This window comes from Pristiophorus japonicus, chromosome 9 (genome assembly GCF_044704955.1).
Source record: "Pristiophorus japonicus isolate sPriJap1 chromosome 9, sPriJap1.hap1, whole genome shotgun sequence".
NCBI classification, from domain to species: domain Eukaryota; kingdom Metazoa; phylum Chordata; class Chondrichthyes; family Pristiophoridae; genus Pristiophorus; species Pristiophorus japonicus.
In genome coordinates, this window is record NC_091985.1 from 212,001,003 (window position 1) to 212,019,028 (window position 18,026).

Genomic DNA, 18,026 nt, shown 5'->3' on the forward strand with positions numbered 1-18,026 from the left:
GGTTACAGCAAACTGCGCGTCATCCGGGGACTGGAGGTGGGGAGGGCGGCACCGAGCATGCGCACTGCGGCCACCGAGTGCGTTCTTGCATAAATTAATGACCTTCAGCGAATTCCCGGCCGTCTATTGGTTGCATGATGCAGATTACCAGCCGCTCCCACCAAGAAGAGCCATTAGCGTCACGGAGCCCCGCCCACAGTGTTGATGGAGCACTGGGCAGCTCGGTGGTCACGTGGCTCCTGATTTGAAAACTGTTCAACCGCCTCACCACGCGCCGGGCGAGGGACGCCATAGCCCCGCCCACTTCGCCTGTGACGTCGCAGGTGACTGAGGGGCGGGGCCATTCGCAGTGCGCCTGCGCCAGACTCCCAGTTTACTCAATCCCTCACTCCTGCAGTGTTAATAATAACTTTTCTTTATCGAGCGTCTTTAACGGAGTAAAATGTCCGAAGGCGCTTCACAGCAGTGTTACAGAATACAACACATACATTTAACACCGAGCCACAGAAGAAGAAATTGCGGCAGGTGACCAAAAGCTGGGTCAAAGAGGTAGGTTTTAAGGAGGGTCTGAAAGTAGGAAAGAGGCGGAGAGGTTTAGGGAGGGAGTTCCAGAGCTCGGGGCCCAGGCAGCTGAAGGGCCGGACACCGATGGTGGAGCGATTATAATCAGGGATGGTCAAAAGGGCAGAATTTGAGGAGCGCAGACATCTTGTGGGCTGCAACAGATTCCAGAGATCGGGAGGGGCGAGGCCATGGAGTGATTTGTAAATAAGGATCAGAATTTTGAAATCAAGGCGTTGCTTAACCGGGAGTCAATGTAGGTCAGCGAGCACAGGGGTGATGAGTGATCGGAGACTTGGTGCGAGTTAGTATATGGGCTGCTGAGATTTGGATGACTTCAAGTTTACGTAGTGAGGAATGTGGGAGACCGGCCAGGAGTGAATTGGAGTAGAGGTAACAAAGGCACGGATGAGGGTTTCAGCAGCAGATGAGCTGAGGCAGGGGCAGAGACGGGCAATGTTACGGAGGTGGATATAGATGGTTTTAGATATGTCGCGGATATGTGGCCAGAAGCTCATTTCAGGGTCAAATATGTGGCATGCAACAGGACAGATGGTCAGGGAGGGATAGAGAGAAAAGAAAAAGCGGGAGAAGGATGTGGAAATCGAAGGGAATGGCTCGGGTCCGAAGCGGCAGCAAATAGACTTGGGAGAAACTCAGTTTACAGAGTGAATAGGGAATACTAGAATAGGGATTCTACAATAGTGCAATCAGTATAATCAAGATCAATTATATTGAAACAAAATTGATTAATTTATAGATTAATTATAAGTAAACTTAAAATCAGAACTTGAATAATTGAAAAGTTAAATCAGTCTCTGGCTGTCTCATTAAATCAGTAAATCAATTTTCGGGTAGACCAAAAGGCACAATGAGAAGTAATCATTGCAAAGACCATTGATCCAACTTCTGTCCTGTGATTGTATGAACTGGTGCTCCACTCTCTGTCCTGTGATTGTATGAACAGTGAAAAAGAAGGGCGGCAAGAGAAGGGATAACCAGCTGTGGATAACCAAGGAAATAAAGGAAAGTATCAAATCAAAGACCAATGCATATAAGGTGGCCAAGGTTAGTGGGAAACTAGAGGATTGGGAAAATTTTAAGCAACAGCAAAGAATGACTAAAAAAGCAATAAAGAAAGGGAAGATGGATTACGAAGGTAAACTTGCGCAAAACATAAAAACAGATAGTAAAAGCTTTTACAGATACATAAAACGGAAAAGAGCAACTAAAGTAAATGTTGGTCCCTTAGAAGATGAAAAGGGGGATTTAATAATGGAAATGTGGAAATGGCTGAGACCTTAAACAATTATTTTGCTTCCGTCTTCACAGTGGAAGACACAAAAACCATGCCAAAATTTGCAGGCCATAGGATTGTGGGAAGGGAGGACCTTGAGACAATCACTATCACTAGGGGGGTAGTGCTGGACAGGCTAATGGGACTGAAGGTAGACAAGTCCCCTGGTCCTGATGAAATGCATCCCAGGGTATTAAAAGAGATGGCGGAAGTTATAGCAGATGCATTCGTTATAATCTACCAAAATTCTATGGACTCTGGGGAGGTACCAGCGGACTGGAAAGCAGCTAATGTAACGCCTCTGTTTAAAAAAGGGGGCAGGCAAAAGGCAGGTAACTATAGGCCAGTTAGTTTAACATCTGTAGTGGGGAAAATGCTTGAAACTATCATTAAGGAAGAAATAGCGGGACATCGAGATAGGAAAAGTGCAATCAAGCAGACGCAGCATGGATTCATGAAAGGGAAATCATGTTTAACTAACTTACTGGAATTCTTTGAGGATATAACGAGCATGGTGGATAGAGGTGTACTGATGGATGTGGTGTATTTAGATTTCCAAAAGGCATTCGATAAGGTGCCACACAAAAGGTTACTGCAGAAGATAAAGGTACGTGGAGTCAGAGGAAATGTATTAGCATGGATAGAGAATTGGCTGGCTAACAGAAAGCAGAGAGTCGGGATAAATGGGTCCTTTTCCGGTTGGAAATCAGTGGTTAGTGGTGTGCCACAGGGATCAGTGCTGGGACCACAACTGTTTACAATATACATAGATGACATAGAAGAGGGGACAGAGTGTAGTGCAACAAAATTTGCAGATGACACAAAGATTAGTGGGAAAGCGGGTTGTGTAGAGGACTCAGAGAGACTGCAAGGAGATTTGGATAGGTTAAGCGAATGGGCTAAGGTTTGGCAGATGGAATACAATGTCGGAAAGTGTGAGGTCACCCACCTTGGGGGAAAAAAAACAGTAAAAGGGAATATTATTGGAATGGGGAGAAATTACAACATGCTGTGGTGCAGAGGGACCTGGGGGTCTTTTTGCATGAAACTCTTTTTGGAGTTTATCTGCAAAACAAAAACATTAATCGGTGCCACCCGACCTGGATGACACACCAGACATTTACAAGGCCCTCTTTTTTTTGTTTTTCTTGGGTTTTTTTTGTGTTTTTCTTTTTTTTGGTTTTTTTTTTTGGGCACTAAAATCACCTTTTTTCCCCAGTGCCCCCTATAAAAGGGAAGGGGACACTAAAAGCACCGGCAATTAAAACAAATTAAACTTTAAAACGTAAAATCAAATTAAAATTTGGTTGCCGGGCGTGATGATGCACTCCCGTCCCTCCGGTGCCCACCTCTCGCGGAAGGCCGCGAGCATACCGGTGGACACCGCGTGCTCCATCTCCAAGAACACCCTGGATCGGATGTAAGAGCGGAAGAGAGGCAGGCAGTCAGGTTGAACGACCCCCTCGACCGCCCGCTGCCTGGACCGGCTGATGGCACCCTTGGCCGTGCCCAGGAGCAGTCCTACGAGGAGGCCCTCGGACCTACCCGCTCCCCTCCGCACATGGTGCCCAAAGATCAGGAGAGTGGGACTGAAGTGCAGCCAGAATTTCAGGGGCAGCCCCTTCAAATAGTGGAGCAGGGGCTGCAACCTCGTGCACTCAATAAAAACATGGAACACGGACTCCTCCAGACCGCAGAAATTGCAGGCGGCCTGGGAGTCCGTGAACCAGCTTAAAAATTTATTGCACGGCACTGCTCCGTGCACCACCCTCCAGGCCAAGTCCCCGATGAATAGTGGGAGGACCCCTGCGTAGAGTGCCCTCCATCGGGTCCCCCGCCTCCTCCGGACGACAAGATGGTACGCCATGGCGTGTCCGGACGGCAGGCGAGGATGGCAAAGTTGAGAGTGTGCAGGAGCAGCCCGTACAGGAAACCCCTCCGCGCGGAACTGAAAGGCCCGGAGGGGATTTCCCCGAGGCGGCTCAAGTTGTGAGGCGCCGGCCCCCGAGGGAGGTTCCGGGGTTTGGCGCCGATGAGGAATTCCGTCCGGACGGGGGTCAGTTCGTACGGGATTTCCCCACGTGCTTGAGCCTCCTCGATGCACCTAACGGAGTCGGGGCCCAGAGCTCTTTTTAGCGACTCGATGGCATCGGCCGCGTGGTGGACGTTGGCAGAATTTAGGCGCCGCGCCAGCGTGTCTGGCGCCATCCAGCCCGCTCCTCCGCCATCGTGCAGGTCCCTGACCCTTGTCACCTCACCAGCCACAGCCCTCTCGTCCGACCGCCACATAAAACCTCGGTCGTAGAGGTACGGATTCCCGGCGGAGAGCTGCGCTTGGTGGAGACTTTGTTCCAGACCCTGATGAGTTCCTTGTAAAAGATAGGCAGCTCCCGGAGGGCGGTCCTGACGCCCCCCACACTCACAAACAGGAGCTGCGTGTCGTAGTTGAGGCCGTGCTGCTGGCGGAAGAAATACGTCGCCAGAGCACGCCACCTAGGAGGGGGCTCGACGTAAAGGTATCTCTGCAGGGTCTGAAGATGGAAAGTCGCGAGCTGGGTGCTGACGCAGACCAACGACTGACCGCCCTCCCCAAGCGGGAGCCTCAAGACCGCTGCAGAGACCCAGTGCTTCCTGTTGTTCCAGAAGAAGTCCATCAGCTTCTTCTGTATCTTGGCGACAAACGCAGGGGGAGGGGTCAAAGTGACCAGCCGGTACCACAACATGGCGGCCACCAGCTGGTTTATGACGAGCGCTCGGCCCCTGTAGGAGAGCCCTAGGCGAGCGGCGACCTTGGCCTCCAACTCCTGCCAGTTCGCCGGCCAGGCTTCCTCGTCGGGGCGAAGGTAGACTCCCAGATAGAGGAGATGGGTCGTGCTCCAGGCAAAAGGCCTGAGCTCCTCCGGCAGGGAGTCCACCCGCCACTGACCCACCAGGAGTCCGGAACATTTTTCCCAGTTGATTCTGGCGGAGGATGCGGCCGAGTAAATCTCCTGGCACTCACGCATCCTCCGCAGGTCAGCGGGATCCTCTACCGCGAGGAGCACGTCATCGGCGTAAGCCGAGAGGACGACCTCCATGCCCGGCCCTTGCAGAGCCAGTCCCGTCAACCTCGTCCGCAGGAGGCGCAGGAAAGGCTCCACGCAGACGGCGTATAACTGGCCGGACATGGGGCATCCCTGGCGCACCCCTCTCCCGAAGCGAAGGGGCGCCGTCAAGGACCCGTTAACCTTAATCAGACACTCCGCGGCGGCGTACAAAAGTCGGATCCGGGCGACGAAGTGCGTCCCGAACCCGAAAACGCGCAGAGTTCCGAGCAGATAGTCGTGATCCACCCTGTCGAACGCCTTCTCTTGGTCGAGGGATAGGAAGGCGACCGACAGACCAGCCTCCTGGGAATAATGGATGAGGTCCCGGACCAGATGGATGTTATCGTGGATTGTCCGGCCCGGGACCGTGTAGGACTGGTCGGGGTGGATCATGTGGTCCAGCACGGCACCAAAACGAGCAGACATCGCCCTGGCGAAGATTTTGTAGTCCGTGCTGAGGAGGGAGACCGGGCGTCAGTTCTTAAGGAGGCGGAGATCGCCCTTCTTAGGCAGCAGGACGATGACTGCCCTGCGCCAAGAGAGGGGCATCTCCCCGGTCGCCAGACTTTCCCCCAGGACCCGCGCGTAGTCGCCCCCCCAGAACGCCCTGTGGAACTCCACGGTCAGCCCGTCCAGCCCCGGGGATTTTCCCCTCGAGAGCCGGTCGAGGGCACCGGTCAGCTCCGCCACGCTTAGCGGAGCTTCCAGATTTTCGGCGCCCTCCGGGCTGACCTTCGGCAGGTCCTCCCACAAAACTCTATGCGCTTCCTCGCTGGACGGATCCGGAGAGAACAGAGCCCTGTAATATTCACGGGCCCTGTTGTTGACGCCCTCCGGATCCGAGACGAGAGAGCCGTCGTCGGCCAGCAGCGTCAAGAGCTGCTTACGGACACTCTGCCTTTTTTCCAGTGAGTAGAAGAAGGGGGAGCCGCGGTCCAGATCCCGCAGGAACCGGATCCGCGACCTCACGAATGCGCCTCGGGACCCGACGAGCTGCAGGTCCTTCAGCGCGGCCTTCTTCGCTTCGTACACCGTCCGCAGGGCCGGGTGCTCGACGACTTGACCGAGACGGGATTCCAGGTCGAGCACCTCTTTTTCTAGGCGCCCGACCCTGGCTGCCCGCCTCTTGGTCGACCCCCTCGCATACTCTTGACAGAAGACGCGGACGTGAGCCTTGCCCACGTCCCACCATAGCCTCAAGGAGGGGAAGCCCCCCTGCTTCCTTCTCCAGTCGGACCAGAATCGACGGAACGAGTCCTGGAACCGCACGTCCTCCAGCAGCTGGTTGTTAAAGTGCCAGTACGCGGACCCCGTCCTCGCGCGGAGCGAAGCGAGCTCCACCCACACCAGGTGGTGGTCCGAACACGGCACCGGCCGCATGGAGGCCGCCGGGACGCATGAAACGTACGCCCGAGACACGTAAAGGCGGTCGACTCTGGACCATCCGACTCGAGGCCTCACCCAAGTAAAGGCGCTGGAGTCGGGGTGGAGATTTCGCCAGACGTCCACCAAGTCGAAGGACCCGACCAGGTCCCTCAACTTCTCCATCGCCGTCATGCACTGCGGGGCACCGGAGCGGTCCCTCGCCTTAAGGGTGCAGTTAAAATCCCCCCCAAGGACAATGCGGTCGCCGACGTTGACGGAGCCAAGAAGAGCGGACACTTCTTCGAAGAAGCGCGTTTGCTGCGGGCCGGGCTGAGGGGCGTACACGTTCACGAGATGGAGCGGCACGTCCCCCAGGCGAACCGTTACGTGCAGCAAACGGCCTGGCACGGGCTCCTCGACCCCCAAGATCTCCGGCTGAAAATGCGGGCCCAGCAAGATGGCCACCCCACTAGAAGTGGCGGTGAGGTGGCTCATGCGGACCTCTCCTTGCCATTCCAGGAGCCACGTGGCTTCGTCTCCCGGAACGGTGTGGGTTTCTTGCAGGAAGCAGAACCTCATATTTCCCCTCCCGCAGGAGCGAAAAATTGTTAAATCTACGGCCTGCCTCTCAGCTGCCGTTGATGTTGAGGCTGGCTATGGTTATCTTCATGACTAGAGCATAGTGCAACCTCTACCTAACCTATTGTGGGGGAGGAGTGGAGTCGTTTGTTGACCTCCACTCCTTCAGCAGCCCAGCGAGGAACTTTTTGAGCCGGCGCAGCTCAAGGCCTTGAGCCTTTGATAAGGGCCCGCCCGAGGCCATGGTTTTAACGGCGGCGCGGACGGACGCGACGAGCAGCCGCGGCTCGGACCATCTTTCCAGGGCTAGATGGGTTCGGTTGTGGCGACCCCGGCACTGGACCAAAAAGTCCCAGAGTTCCTCTAGGGGAATGAGGAGGGTCTCTGTGGCGGCCGCGAGCAGATCCACCGCCTCACTGGCGATGGACTCGAGATCTTCACCCGCGTCCTCCACCGAGTCCCCGTCCCCCTCCGGGAGGTCGCCGCTAGCAGCCGGCCCGTCGACCGCACGAGGTACGGCAAACGGCCCGGCCGCTCCATCTGGCCCTGGCTCTGCCCCGATCCCACCCCCAGGATCGTCGGCAGAGGAGTCCCCACTGGGCTCTTTTAAAATTGGTGCTGGGTCGGGAAGCGACAGCGGAAGGGGTTCCCCCTCCGCCCCAGGAACCGGGGAACAGGGAGAGACCTGGTCAAAGTAATGTTCCAGGTCCTCCAATTCCCCCAGCTCCACAGTAGGGGGCGAGGGTTGTTGTTCTTCCCCCTCCCCGCCGCCATCCCCCAGCCCAGCGTGTGGATGTTCTGTGGTATTAATCATATTTTCAGTTTCTACCGAGTCGAGCAAATCCCGGTGGAAGTTGGGTATTGGCTGGGCGGGCTCAGGTTCGGCCTTTTCGGCCCCGCCCGCCTCAGTCCACGGGACGCTCGACCCGGCGGCTACGCATTCTTCCGCTGGCCCCACGCCCCCCACGACAGGCAGATCTTCCACGCCATTCCCAGGAGGCAGCGGCTGGGCAGCCTCGACTGCCTCACCCTCCCCGGAGACAGATTCCTCGCGAATGCAGCGCAATTTGGGGGCGCTGGTGGGGGGACGCGGGACACGCGGCGGGCACCGCCTCCTCCGCGGAGGGATGTTGTTCCCCCTCCGCCTCATTGGGGCGGTGCCTCTTTTTGTTCCTGGGGGTGCGCGAAGGCAGGGAGACCTCCATGTCTGCCGAGGCCTCCCGCTCCGCCCCGCCCCCTTTTCCTTTTCTTGCCCGCGCCCGGGCCCTCTGCGGTATTGGTCAAGGGCTCGGGCACGGGCTCAGGGCACCCCGCGCTCGCCGGTGACGGGGTTGGGCTGAGCGCGGTGGTCAAATTTTCTGGCGCACTGAGGGGACCCGCCTCTGGATGTTTTGCCGCCTTCCGCGCCTTCTTTCCGGTCGGACGCTCTCCCTCCCCCCAGCCAGAGGCCGTGAAAGCATCGGCCCCCGGCGATGCCCGCGCACCTACGGCTCCCGGCACGCAGACGCAACTAGGGGTAGGGGTGGCGGCGGCGCCAGCCTTGGCCGCCTTCGGTGGTTTGGCGGCCTTGGAGGCGGGGCAGATCTTGCGAACGTGCCCCACCTCCCTGCAGGCATGGCACCGCACGCCGTCCGACGTCCAAAAGACGCGGTAGGCAGTCCCCTCGTGCACCACATTAAAATAACCCTCCGTCGTCTCCTCCCGCGCCAGCCGGACAAAGAGCTGGCGGCGGAAGGAGAACACGTGGCGCAGGCTGTTCTCCCTGAGGCCGAGCGGTATGGGGTTGATCCCCGACCTTACCTCTCCCAGTTGGTGTAGGTGATGGAGGAGGAGCTCAGCGGGAACAAAGGGCGGGACGTTTGATATGATGACCCTCTGCGCAGTGGCCTCGAGAGGGTCCACCGGCAGGAACGTCCCGCCCACCGTGAGCCCCTTTTCAAGGGCCAGGGATACCGCCCGCTCCGACCCCAGGAAGAACACAGCCTTCCCAGACATCTTGGAGGCTGCGACAATGGCCGAGGGGCCGACTACCCCAGCCATCACCCGCACGCACTCCTCAATGCTCATTGTGGGGTGAGTGTAGTTCTTGACCCCGTGTTTTTTAGTTATTAGTTTGAATGGTGGCAGGGCAGCAGGTGGCGCAGAAGGCACCGTGGATGTGGATGCCGCCTGCGCATAAGTCCTAGCTGGCCCTGCCACCGGCGTGGATGGGGTCGCCATCACGGGGTCCCTTTAAGGGCTACACCCACCCCAAAGTCACAGGCCTTAATGGTCTTAATTGGCCTCGTATGATAAGACTGAGCAGAGGAGCTCTTAACGAGGCACACCTCTCCCCTAGTTGGCAATTGGGGAGGGGCCTTGCTCCCTCTGCTCAGTTGTTTTTCTTTTTGTTTGTTTTTTTTTAAATTAGGAGGAAGGGCTCTCAGAGAGAGCAGAGAGATAGAGAAGGGGGTGCGGGAAAGAGGGAGGCTGCGAGGGCAGGTCTCCCCTCACAGCGATGGGTGGGTGTTTTTCTTGGGGTGCACTCCCCAGATGGCAAAAACACACAAGCACAGTCTTTGGGTTGGTCTTCGGGTGGGGGGAGAAGATGTCTTCACCTGGGGCAGCTAGAGCCACCAGGCACACACTCCTAACGATGTTTAATAGGTGATTTAAAGAAATCTTCAGCCTGGTAGCTCCAGCTATCCCAGGCTAGGCAATGGGGGGGGGGGGGGTTCAATTGTGTGTGGGGCCTTGTTGTAAGCAAGGCCCCCACACACACTTCCACACACACACACCCCCCGCGATGTTCCGGCCCTCAGTGGTCTTCTTTCCTCCCCCCACCAATACAACAAAGTCTATTGGGGAATGCACCAAAACACACCCACCTGTCGAAGATGTAGAAATGACTCTCCCTCCTTCCACACTGGATGGTGTTTCTTCAGGTTGTTCTTTCCCCCTCTCTCCAACTCTCTGTAGTTGTAATAAATGTTAAATTTTTTCTGTGCTCCTCCTCTCCCTCCGGATGTTGAATGGGTAGCAAGCCAGCCCTTTCCTCCTCTTCCTGGGCTGGTCTCAGGGCTCTCAAGGCCTTCCAAACAGGAGCTAAAGTTGGTAGCTCCTTCTCTCACTGCAGCTCAGCTCCTACTGATTAGGCCACGCCTCCACTGCTCCACCATTGGTGCATGAAACTCTTTTAGAGTCTACCTGCAAAACATAAAACATTTATCCGTGCCACCCAACCTGGATGACACACCAGACATTTACAAGGCCCTTTTTTTCTTTTTTGTTTTTTTTTGTTTTTTTTTTCTTTTGGGCACTAAAATCAAATTTTTTCCTTTTTCCAGTGCCCCCTATAAAAGGAGAGGGGGACACTAAAAGCACCGGCAATTAAAACAAATTAAACTTTAAATCGTAAAATCAAATTAAAATTTGGTTGCCAGGCGTGATGATGCACCATTGGTGCATGAAACTCTTTTAGGAGTCTACCTGCAAAACATAAACAACATTAAACTGTGCCACCCGACCTGGGTGACACAGCAGACATTTTCAAGCCCCTTTTTTTTTTTGGTTTTTGGTTTTTTTTTGGGGCGCTAAAATCAAATTTTTCCAGTGCCCCCTATAAAAGGAGAGGGGGACACTAAAAACACCGGCAATTAAAACAAATTAAACTTTAAAACGTAAAATCAAATTAAAATTTGGTTGCCGGGCGTGATGATGCACTCCAGTCCCTCCGGTGCCCACCTCTCGCGGAAGGCCGCGAGCGTACCGGTGGACACCGCGTGCTCCATCTCCAAGGACACCCTGGACCGGATGTAAGAGCGGAAGAGAGGCAGGCAGTCAGGTTGAACGACCCCCTCGACCGCCCGCTGCCTGGACCGGCTGATGGCACCCTTGGCCGTGCCCAGGAGCAGTCCTACGAGGAGGCCTTCGGACCTACCCGCTCCCCTCCGCACAGGGTGCCCAAAGATCAGGAGAGTGGGACTGAAGTGCAGCCAGAATTTCAGGAGCAGCCCCTTCAAATAGTGGAACAGGGGCTGCAACCTTGTGCACTCCATAAAAACATGGAACACGGACTCCTCCAGACCGCAGAAATTGCAGGCGGCCTGGGAGTCCGTGAACCGGCTTAAAAATTTGTTGCACGGCACTGCTCCGTGCACCACCCTCCAGGCCAAGTCCCCGATGAATAGTGGGAGGACCCCTGCGTAGAGTGCCCTCCATCGGGGACCCCCGCCTCCTCCGGACGGCAAGATGGTACGCCATGGCGTGTCCGGACGGCCGGCGAGGATGGCAAAGTTGAGGGTGTGCAGGAGCAGCCCGTACAGGAAACCCCTCCGCGCGGAACTGAAAGGCACGGAGGGGATTTCCCCGAGGCGGCTCAAGTTGTGAGGCGCCGGCCCCCGAGGGAGGTTCCGGGGTTTGGCGCCGATGAGGAATTCCGTCCGGACGGGGGTCAGTTCGGACGGGATCTCCCCACGTGCCTGAGCCTCCTCGATATACCTAACGGAGTCAGGGCCCAGAGCTGTTTTTAGCGACTCGATGGCATCGGCCGCGTGGCGGACGTTGGCAGAATTTAGGCGCCGCGCCAGCATGACTGGCGCCATCCAGCCCGCTCCTCCGCCATCGAGCAGGTCCCTGACCCTGGTCACCTCACCAGCCACAGCCCTCTCTTCCGACCGCCACATAAAGCCTCGGCCGTGGAGGTACGGATTCCCGAGCAGCGGCTCCTGCAGGACGGCCGCCATTCCAGCCGGTGGAGAGCTGCGCTTGGTGGAGACTTTGTTCCAGACCCTGATGAGTTCCCTGTAAAAGACAGGCAGCTCCCGGAGGGCGGTCCTGGCACCCCCCAAGTTCACAAACAGGAGCTGCGTGTCATAATTGAGGTCGAGCTGCTGGCGGAAGAAATACCTCGCCAGAGCACACCACCTAGGAGGGGGCTCGACGTAAAGGTATCTCTGCAGGGTCTGAAGACGGAAAGTCGCGAGCTGGGCGCTGACGCACACCAACGACTGACCGCCCTCCTCAAGCGGGAGACTCAAGACCGCGGCAGAGACCCAGTGCTTCCTGTTGTTCCAGAAGAAGTCCACCAGCTTCTTCTGTATCTTGGCGACAAACGCAGGGGGAGGGGTCAAAGTGACCAGCCGGTACCACAGCATTGCGGCCACCAGCTGGTTTATGACTAGCGCTCGACCCCTGTAGGACAGCACTCGGAGCAGTCCTGTCCAGCGCCCTAGGCGAGCGGCGACCTTGGCCTCCAGCTCCTGCCAGTTCGCCGGCCAGGCTTCCTCGTCGGGGCTAAGGTAGACTCCCAGATAGAGGAGATGGGTCGTGCTCCAGGCAAAAGGCCTGAGCTCCTCCGGCAGGGAGTCCACCCGCCACTGACCCACCAGGAGTCCGGAACATTTCTCCCAGTTGATCCTGGCGGAGGACGCGGCCGAGTAAATCTCCTGGCACTCACGCATCCTCCGCAGGTCAGCGGGATCCTCTACCGCGAGGAGCACGTCATCGGCGTAAGCCGAGAGGACGACCTCCACGCCCGGCCCTTGCAGAGCCAGTCCCGTCAACCTCGTCCGCAAGAGGCGCAGGAAAGGCTCCACGCAAACGGCGTATAACTGGCCGGACATGGGGCATCCCTGGCGCACCCCTCTCCTAAAGCGAAGGGGCGCCGTCAAGGACCCGTTAACCTTAATCAGACACTCCGCGGCGGCGTACAAAAGTCGGATCCGGGCGACGAAATGCGTCCCGAACCCGAAAGCGCGCAGAGTTCCGAGCAGATAGTCGTGATCCACCCTGTCGAACGCCTTCTCTTGGTCGAGGGATAGGAAGGCGACCGACAGACCAGCCTCCTGGGAACAATGGATGAGGTCCCGGACCAGATGGATGTTATCGTGGATTGTCCGGCCCGGGACCGTGTATGACTGGTCGGGGTGGATCATGTGGTCCAGCACGGCACCAAGGCGAGCAGACATCGCCCTGGCGAAGATTTTGTAGTCCGTGCTGAGGAGGGAGACCGGGCGCCAGTTCTTAAGGAGGCGGAGATCGCCCTTCTTAGGCAGCAGGACGATGACTGCCCTGCGCCAAGAGAGGGGCATCTCCCCGGTCGCCAGACTTTCCCCCAGGACCCGCGCGTAGTCGCTCCCCAGGACGTCCCAGAACGCCCTGTGGAACTCCACGGTCAGCCCGTCCAGCCCCAGGGATTTTCCCCTCGAGAGCCGGGCGAGGGCACCGGTCAGCTCCGCCAGGCTTAGCGGAGCTTCCAGATTTTCGGCGCCCTCCGGGCTGACCTTCGGCAGGTCCTCCCACAAAACTCTACGCGCTTCCTCGCTGGACGGATCCGGAGAGAACAGAGCCCCGTAATATTCACGGACCCTGTTGTTGACGCCCTCCGGATCCGAGACGAGAGAGCCGTCGTCGGCCAGCAGCGTCAAGAGCTGCTTACGGACACTCTGCCTTTTTTCCAGCGAGTAGAAGAAGGGGGAGCCGCGGTCCAGATCCCGCAGGAACCGGATCCGCGACCTCACGAACGCGCCTCGGGACCCGACGAGCTGCAGGTCCTTCAGCGCGGCCTTCTTCGCTTCGTACACCGTCCGCAGGGCCGGGTCCTGGACGACTTGACCGAGACGGGCTTCCAGGTCGAGCACCTCTTTTTCTAGGCGCCCGACTCTGGCCGCCCGCCTCTTGGTCGACCCCCTCGCGTACTCTTGACAGAAGACGCGGACGTGAGCCTTGCCCACGTCCCACCATAGCCTCAAGGAGGGGAAGCCCCCCTGCTTCCTTCTCCAGTCGGACCAGAATCGACGGAACGAGTCCTGGAACCGCACGTCCTCCAGCAGCCGGTTGTTAAAGTGCCAGTACGCGGACCCCGTCCTCGCGCGGAGCGAAGCGAGCTCCGCCCACACCAGGTGGTGGTCCGAACACGGCACCGGCCGCATGGAGGCCGCCGGGACGCAGGAAACGTACGCCCGAGACACGTAAAGGCGGTCGACTCTAGACCATCCAACTCCAGGCCTCACCCATTGGTGCATGAATCCCAAAAGGTTAGTTTGCAGGTGCAGCAGGTAATCAGGAAGGCGAATGGAATGTTGGCCTTCATTGCGAGAGGGATGGAGTACAAAAGCAGAGAGGTCTTGCTGCAACTGTATAAGGTATTGGTAAGGCCGCACCTGGAGTACTGCGTGCAGTTTTAGTCACCTTACTTAAGGAAGGAAATACTAGCTTTGGAGGGGGTACAGAGACGATTCACTAGGCTGATTCCAGAAATGAGGGGGTTACCTTATGATGATAGATTGAGTAGACTGGGTCTTTACTTGTTGGAGTTCAGAAGGATGAGGGGTGATCTTATAGAAACATTTAAAATCATGAAAGGGATAGACAAGATAGAGGCAGAGAGGTTGTTTCCACTGGTCGGGGAGACTAGAACTCGGGGGCACAGCCTCAAAATACGGAGGAGCCAATTTAAAACCGAGTTGAGAAAGAATTACTTCTCCCAGAGGGTTGTGACTCTGTGGAATTCTCTGCCCAAGGAAGCAGTTGAGGCTAGCTCATTGAATGTTTTCAAGTCAAAGATAGATAGATTTTTAACCAATAAGGGAATTAAGGGTTACGGGGAGAGGGCGGGTAAGTGGAGCTGAGTCCACGACCAGATCAGCCATGAACTTATTGAATGGCGGAGCAGGTTTGAGGGGCTAGATGGCCTACTCCTGTTCCTAATTCTTATGTTCTTATGAACTGGAGCTCTCCACTCTCTGTCCTGTGATTGTATGAACTGGAGCTCTCCACTCTCTGTCCTGTGATTGTATGAACTGATGCTCTCCACTCTCTGTCCTGTGATTGTATGAACTGGTGCTCTCCACTCTCTGTCCTGTGATTGTATGAACTGATGCTCTCCACTCTCTGTCCTGTGATTGTATGAACTGGTGCTCTCCACTCTCTGTCCTGTGATTGTATGAACTGGTGCTCTCCTCTCTCTGTCCTATGATTGTATGAACTGGAGCTCTCCACACTCCTGTCCTGTGACAGTTTCAACTCCGATATAATTTCTATATAGTTTCAGTTTCAAGTGTTGTCCCATTAAACAGGTCCTTTTCTGCTCACTTTATTGTTTCATCATAGGCAATCCCTCGGAATCAAGGAAGACTTGCTTCCATGCTTAAAATGAGTCTTTAGGTGGCTGAACAGTCCATACGCGAACCATAGTCCCTGTCACAGATGGGACAGATAGTCGTTGTGGGAAAGAGTGGATGGGACAGGTTTGCCGCATGCTCTTTCCGCTGCCTGCGCTTGATTTTGGCATGCTCTCTGCAATGAGACTTGAGGTGCTCAGCGCCCTCCCGAATGCAATTCGTCCACTTAGGGCAGTCTTTGGCCAGGGACTCCCAGGTGTCAGTGGGGTTGTTGCACTTTATCAAGGAGGCTTTGAGGGTGTCCTTGTTACGTTTCCTCTGCCCACCTTTTGGCTTGTTTGCCGTGAAGGAGTTCCAAGTAGAGCGCTTGCTTTGGGAGTCTCGTGTCTGGCATGCGGACAATGTGGTCTGCCCAACAAAGCTGATCGAGTGTGGTCAGTGCTTCAATGTTGGGGATGTTGGCCTGGTCGAGGACGTATTGGTGCGTCTGTCCTCCCAGGGGATTTGTAGGATCTTGTGGAGACATCGTTGGTGGTATTTCTCCAGCAACTTGAGGTGTCTACTGTACATGGTCCATGTCTCTAAGCCATACAAGAGGGTGGGTATTACTATAGCCCTGTAGACCATGAGCTTGGTGGCAGATTTGAGGGCCTGGTCTTCAAACGCTTTTTTCCACAGGCAGTCGAAGGCTGCACTGGTGCACTGGAGACGGTGTTGAATCTCATCGTCGATGTTTGCTCTTGTTGATAAGATGTATGGAAAATGGTCCACGACAGAGGTTGGGGTGGTCTTGGACCTGGCCTGGAGATGACGAAGGTGGAACAGGTTCCCACTGGTTCTGTAGTTTAGTTCCACTCCAGTGGGGAGCTCTTGCCGTAGGCAACGAACTATTGTTTACACCAACACACACTTGCTCTGAGTACAGTTTGATCCTGATCACTGTAAATCCCCTCAGCCTTCCCACTCTGCTCTCTCCAGATGTAATTAGCTACAAGACAGCATGGAATAAGCAGGAACAACGGATTTTAGGATTTTAGTTTTGAAATGCTGATTTGAGTTGCTGTGGGTGGATTCTCTGTAGCGGGAGAGGTGGTTGCGGGCCGGTGGAGCGGAGGGCAGTAATGGTCCGACAGATGGACGGGGAGGCTTCCTAAACAATTGGTGTATGCCACAAACCTGGAATAATAACTTGAACTACCGGCGTTTGCAGCTTCGGGGCTTTATCTCCCTCTCTCCGGCCGTGCTGTACACCAGCCACCACCTCACTCGGCTCAATCTCACTTTCACTCACTCCCTTTAAATCTAATTTCCAAATCACCCCATCAGCAGCGGATGCCTTCTATTCCCCCTTCGCTGTGGTCCGATATATAGATATAGATTAATAGAGATGTAGATCAATAATTCCCTTTTATCGGCAGTAATTCAATGATATTTGTGGACCGGTCGTTCAGATGCTGACTTCAGGGGAGGAGAGGGAGGGGACCCAGTGAGTGTCGAACTGAACTCAGGCAGAGTCAGCACCTTCAGGGGAGGAGAGGGAGGGGAACCAGTGAGTGTAGAACTGAACTCAGGCAGAGTCAGCACCTTCAGGAGAGGAGAGGGAGGGGAACCAGTGAGTGTAGAACTGAACCCAGCCAGAGTTGGTGGTGAAAACTGGGAGCGGAGGACACGCTGTCTTCAGACCTGCGATGTGTTCGAATTTCAGGACAGGGAGTACGGAGAGTGTATGGGACGGGAATTTACAGCTCTGGAGGAACAAGAGAGGAAAGAATGTTCCATAGAATCTAGAATTGTCTGTTCTGAATTTCTGTCTTGTACTTGCAGTAATGGTTTTTGTAAACTCCTTTTTCAGCGTATTAGAAGGTGAGATTTGCAGACGGGAAACTCAAACCAAACATCACGTCAAGACCTGACAGAGTCATTTGATTCATCAGGATCTGAATATCATCGGCCTTTGAATGTGGAAGGAGAAATGTTTGCCTATTCTGTCTGTGGGAACAGATTTCAAACATCAGTGTGACTGGTAAAGCACCAAGACGCACACACCCAAGTGAGAGTGTTCCAGTGCACTGCCTGTGGAAAGAGCTTTAACCAGTTATACAGCCAGAAAAAACATCGCACCATTCACAGTGGGGAGAAACCGTACATGTGTTCTGTGTGTGGACGAGGCTTCAACTGATCGTCCAACCTGGAGAGACACAAGGACACCTGCACCATGGAGAAACCGTGGAAATGTGGGGACTGTGGGAAGAGATTCAATTACTCGTCTGATCTGGAAGTTCATCGACGCAGTCACGCCGGGGAGAGGCCATTCACCTGCTCAGTGTGTGGGAAGGGATTCACTTTGAAATGCAACCTGTTGACACACCAGCGAATTCACACCGGGGAGAGGCCGTTCACCTGCTCCAAGTGTGGGGAGGGATTCACTTGTTCATCCAACCAGCTGATTCACCAGCGAGTTCACACTGGGGAGAGGCCATTCACCTGCTGTGGGTGTGGGAAGGGATTCACTACCTCATCCAACCTGCTGGTACACCAGCGAATTCACAAGTGACTGGAAAGATTGGATACTACTGTTACTCCAGACTGAATCATGTCCATTCTGACAGCTGGGGTTTCTTTCTGCTGATATTGATTCCCCCTATAACTGGGCTGGAGTTTAATATTCTGGATATTGGACCAATTAATCAACGGGAAAAGGGTCAGATAAAAATAATGTTGATTGTGTTTGCATCCATACTTCACAGTTTAAACAGCTTTCTTCAAATACTGAAAGCTGCAACAAATGGAGCTAAATGTTCTTGAACCATTGATAATAAAATGAATTGAATCTGCAGGTTGGTTTTGAATTTCTCTGGGATGGAGCCCGACAAGATGTGCCTTGAAATACCGCCGGTGTCCAGTAGATGATGCTGTCCCTCCAACTAACTCCGACTGTGCGGAGAGTGACTGCCCCCTAGAGCAGGAGGAATGAGGGCAACTTAGGGTCAGTCACTGAACATACTGCACCCCACAGGGACATCACACACGGCCCCC

General features: G+C 55.3%; 1 protein-coding gene across 1 annotated transcript; it reads left to right on the forward strand.

Annotated features, from left to right (window-relative positions):
* Positions 1-378: 378 nt before the first annotated feature.
* Positions 379-17,824, forward strand: LOC139273595 (zinc finger protein 239-like). Its single transcript, XM_070890555.1, has 2 exons — positions 379-549; positions 16,843-17,824. The coding sequence occupies exon 2, from the start codon at positions 17,206-17,208 to the stop codon at positions 17,542-17,544; it is 339 nt and encodes a 112-aa protein (XP_070746656.1). The 5' UTR covers positions 379-549; positions 16,843-17,205; the 3' UTR covers positions 17,545-17,824.
* The last annotated feature ends 202 nt before the right edge of the window (positions 17,825-18,026 follow it).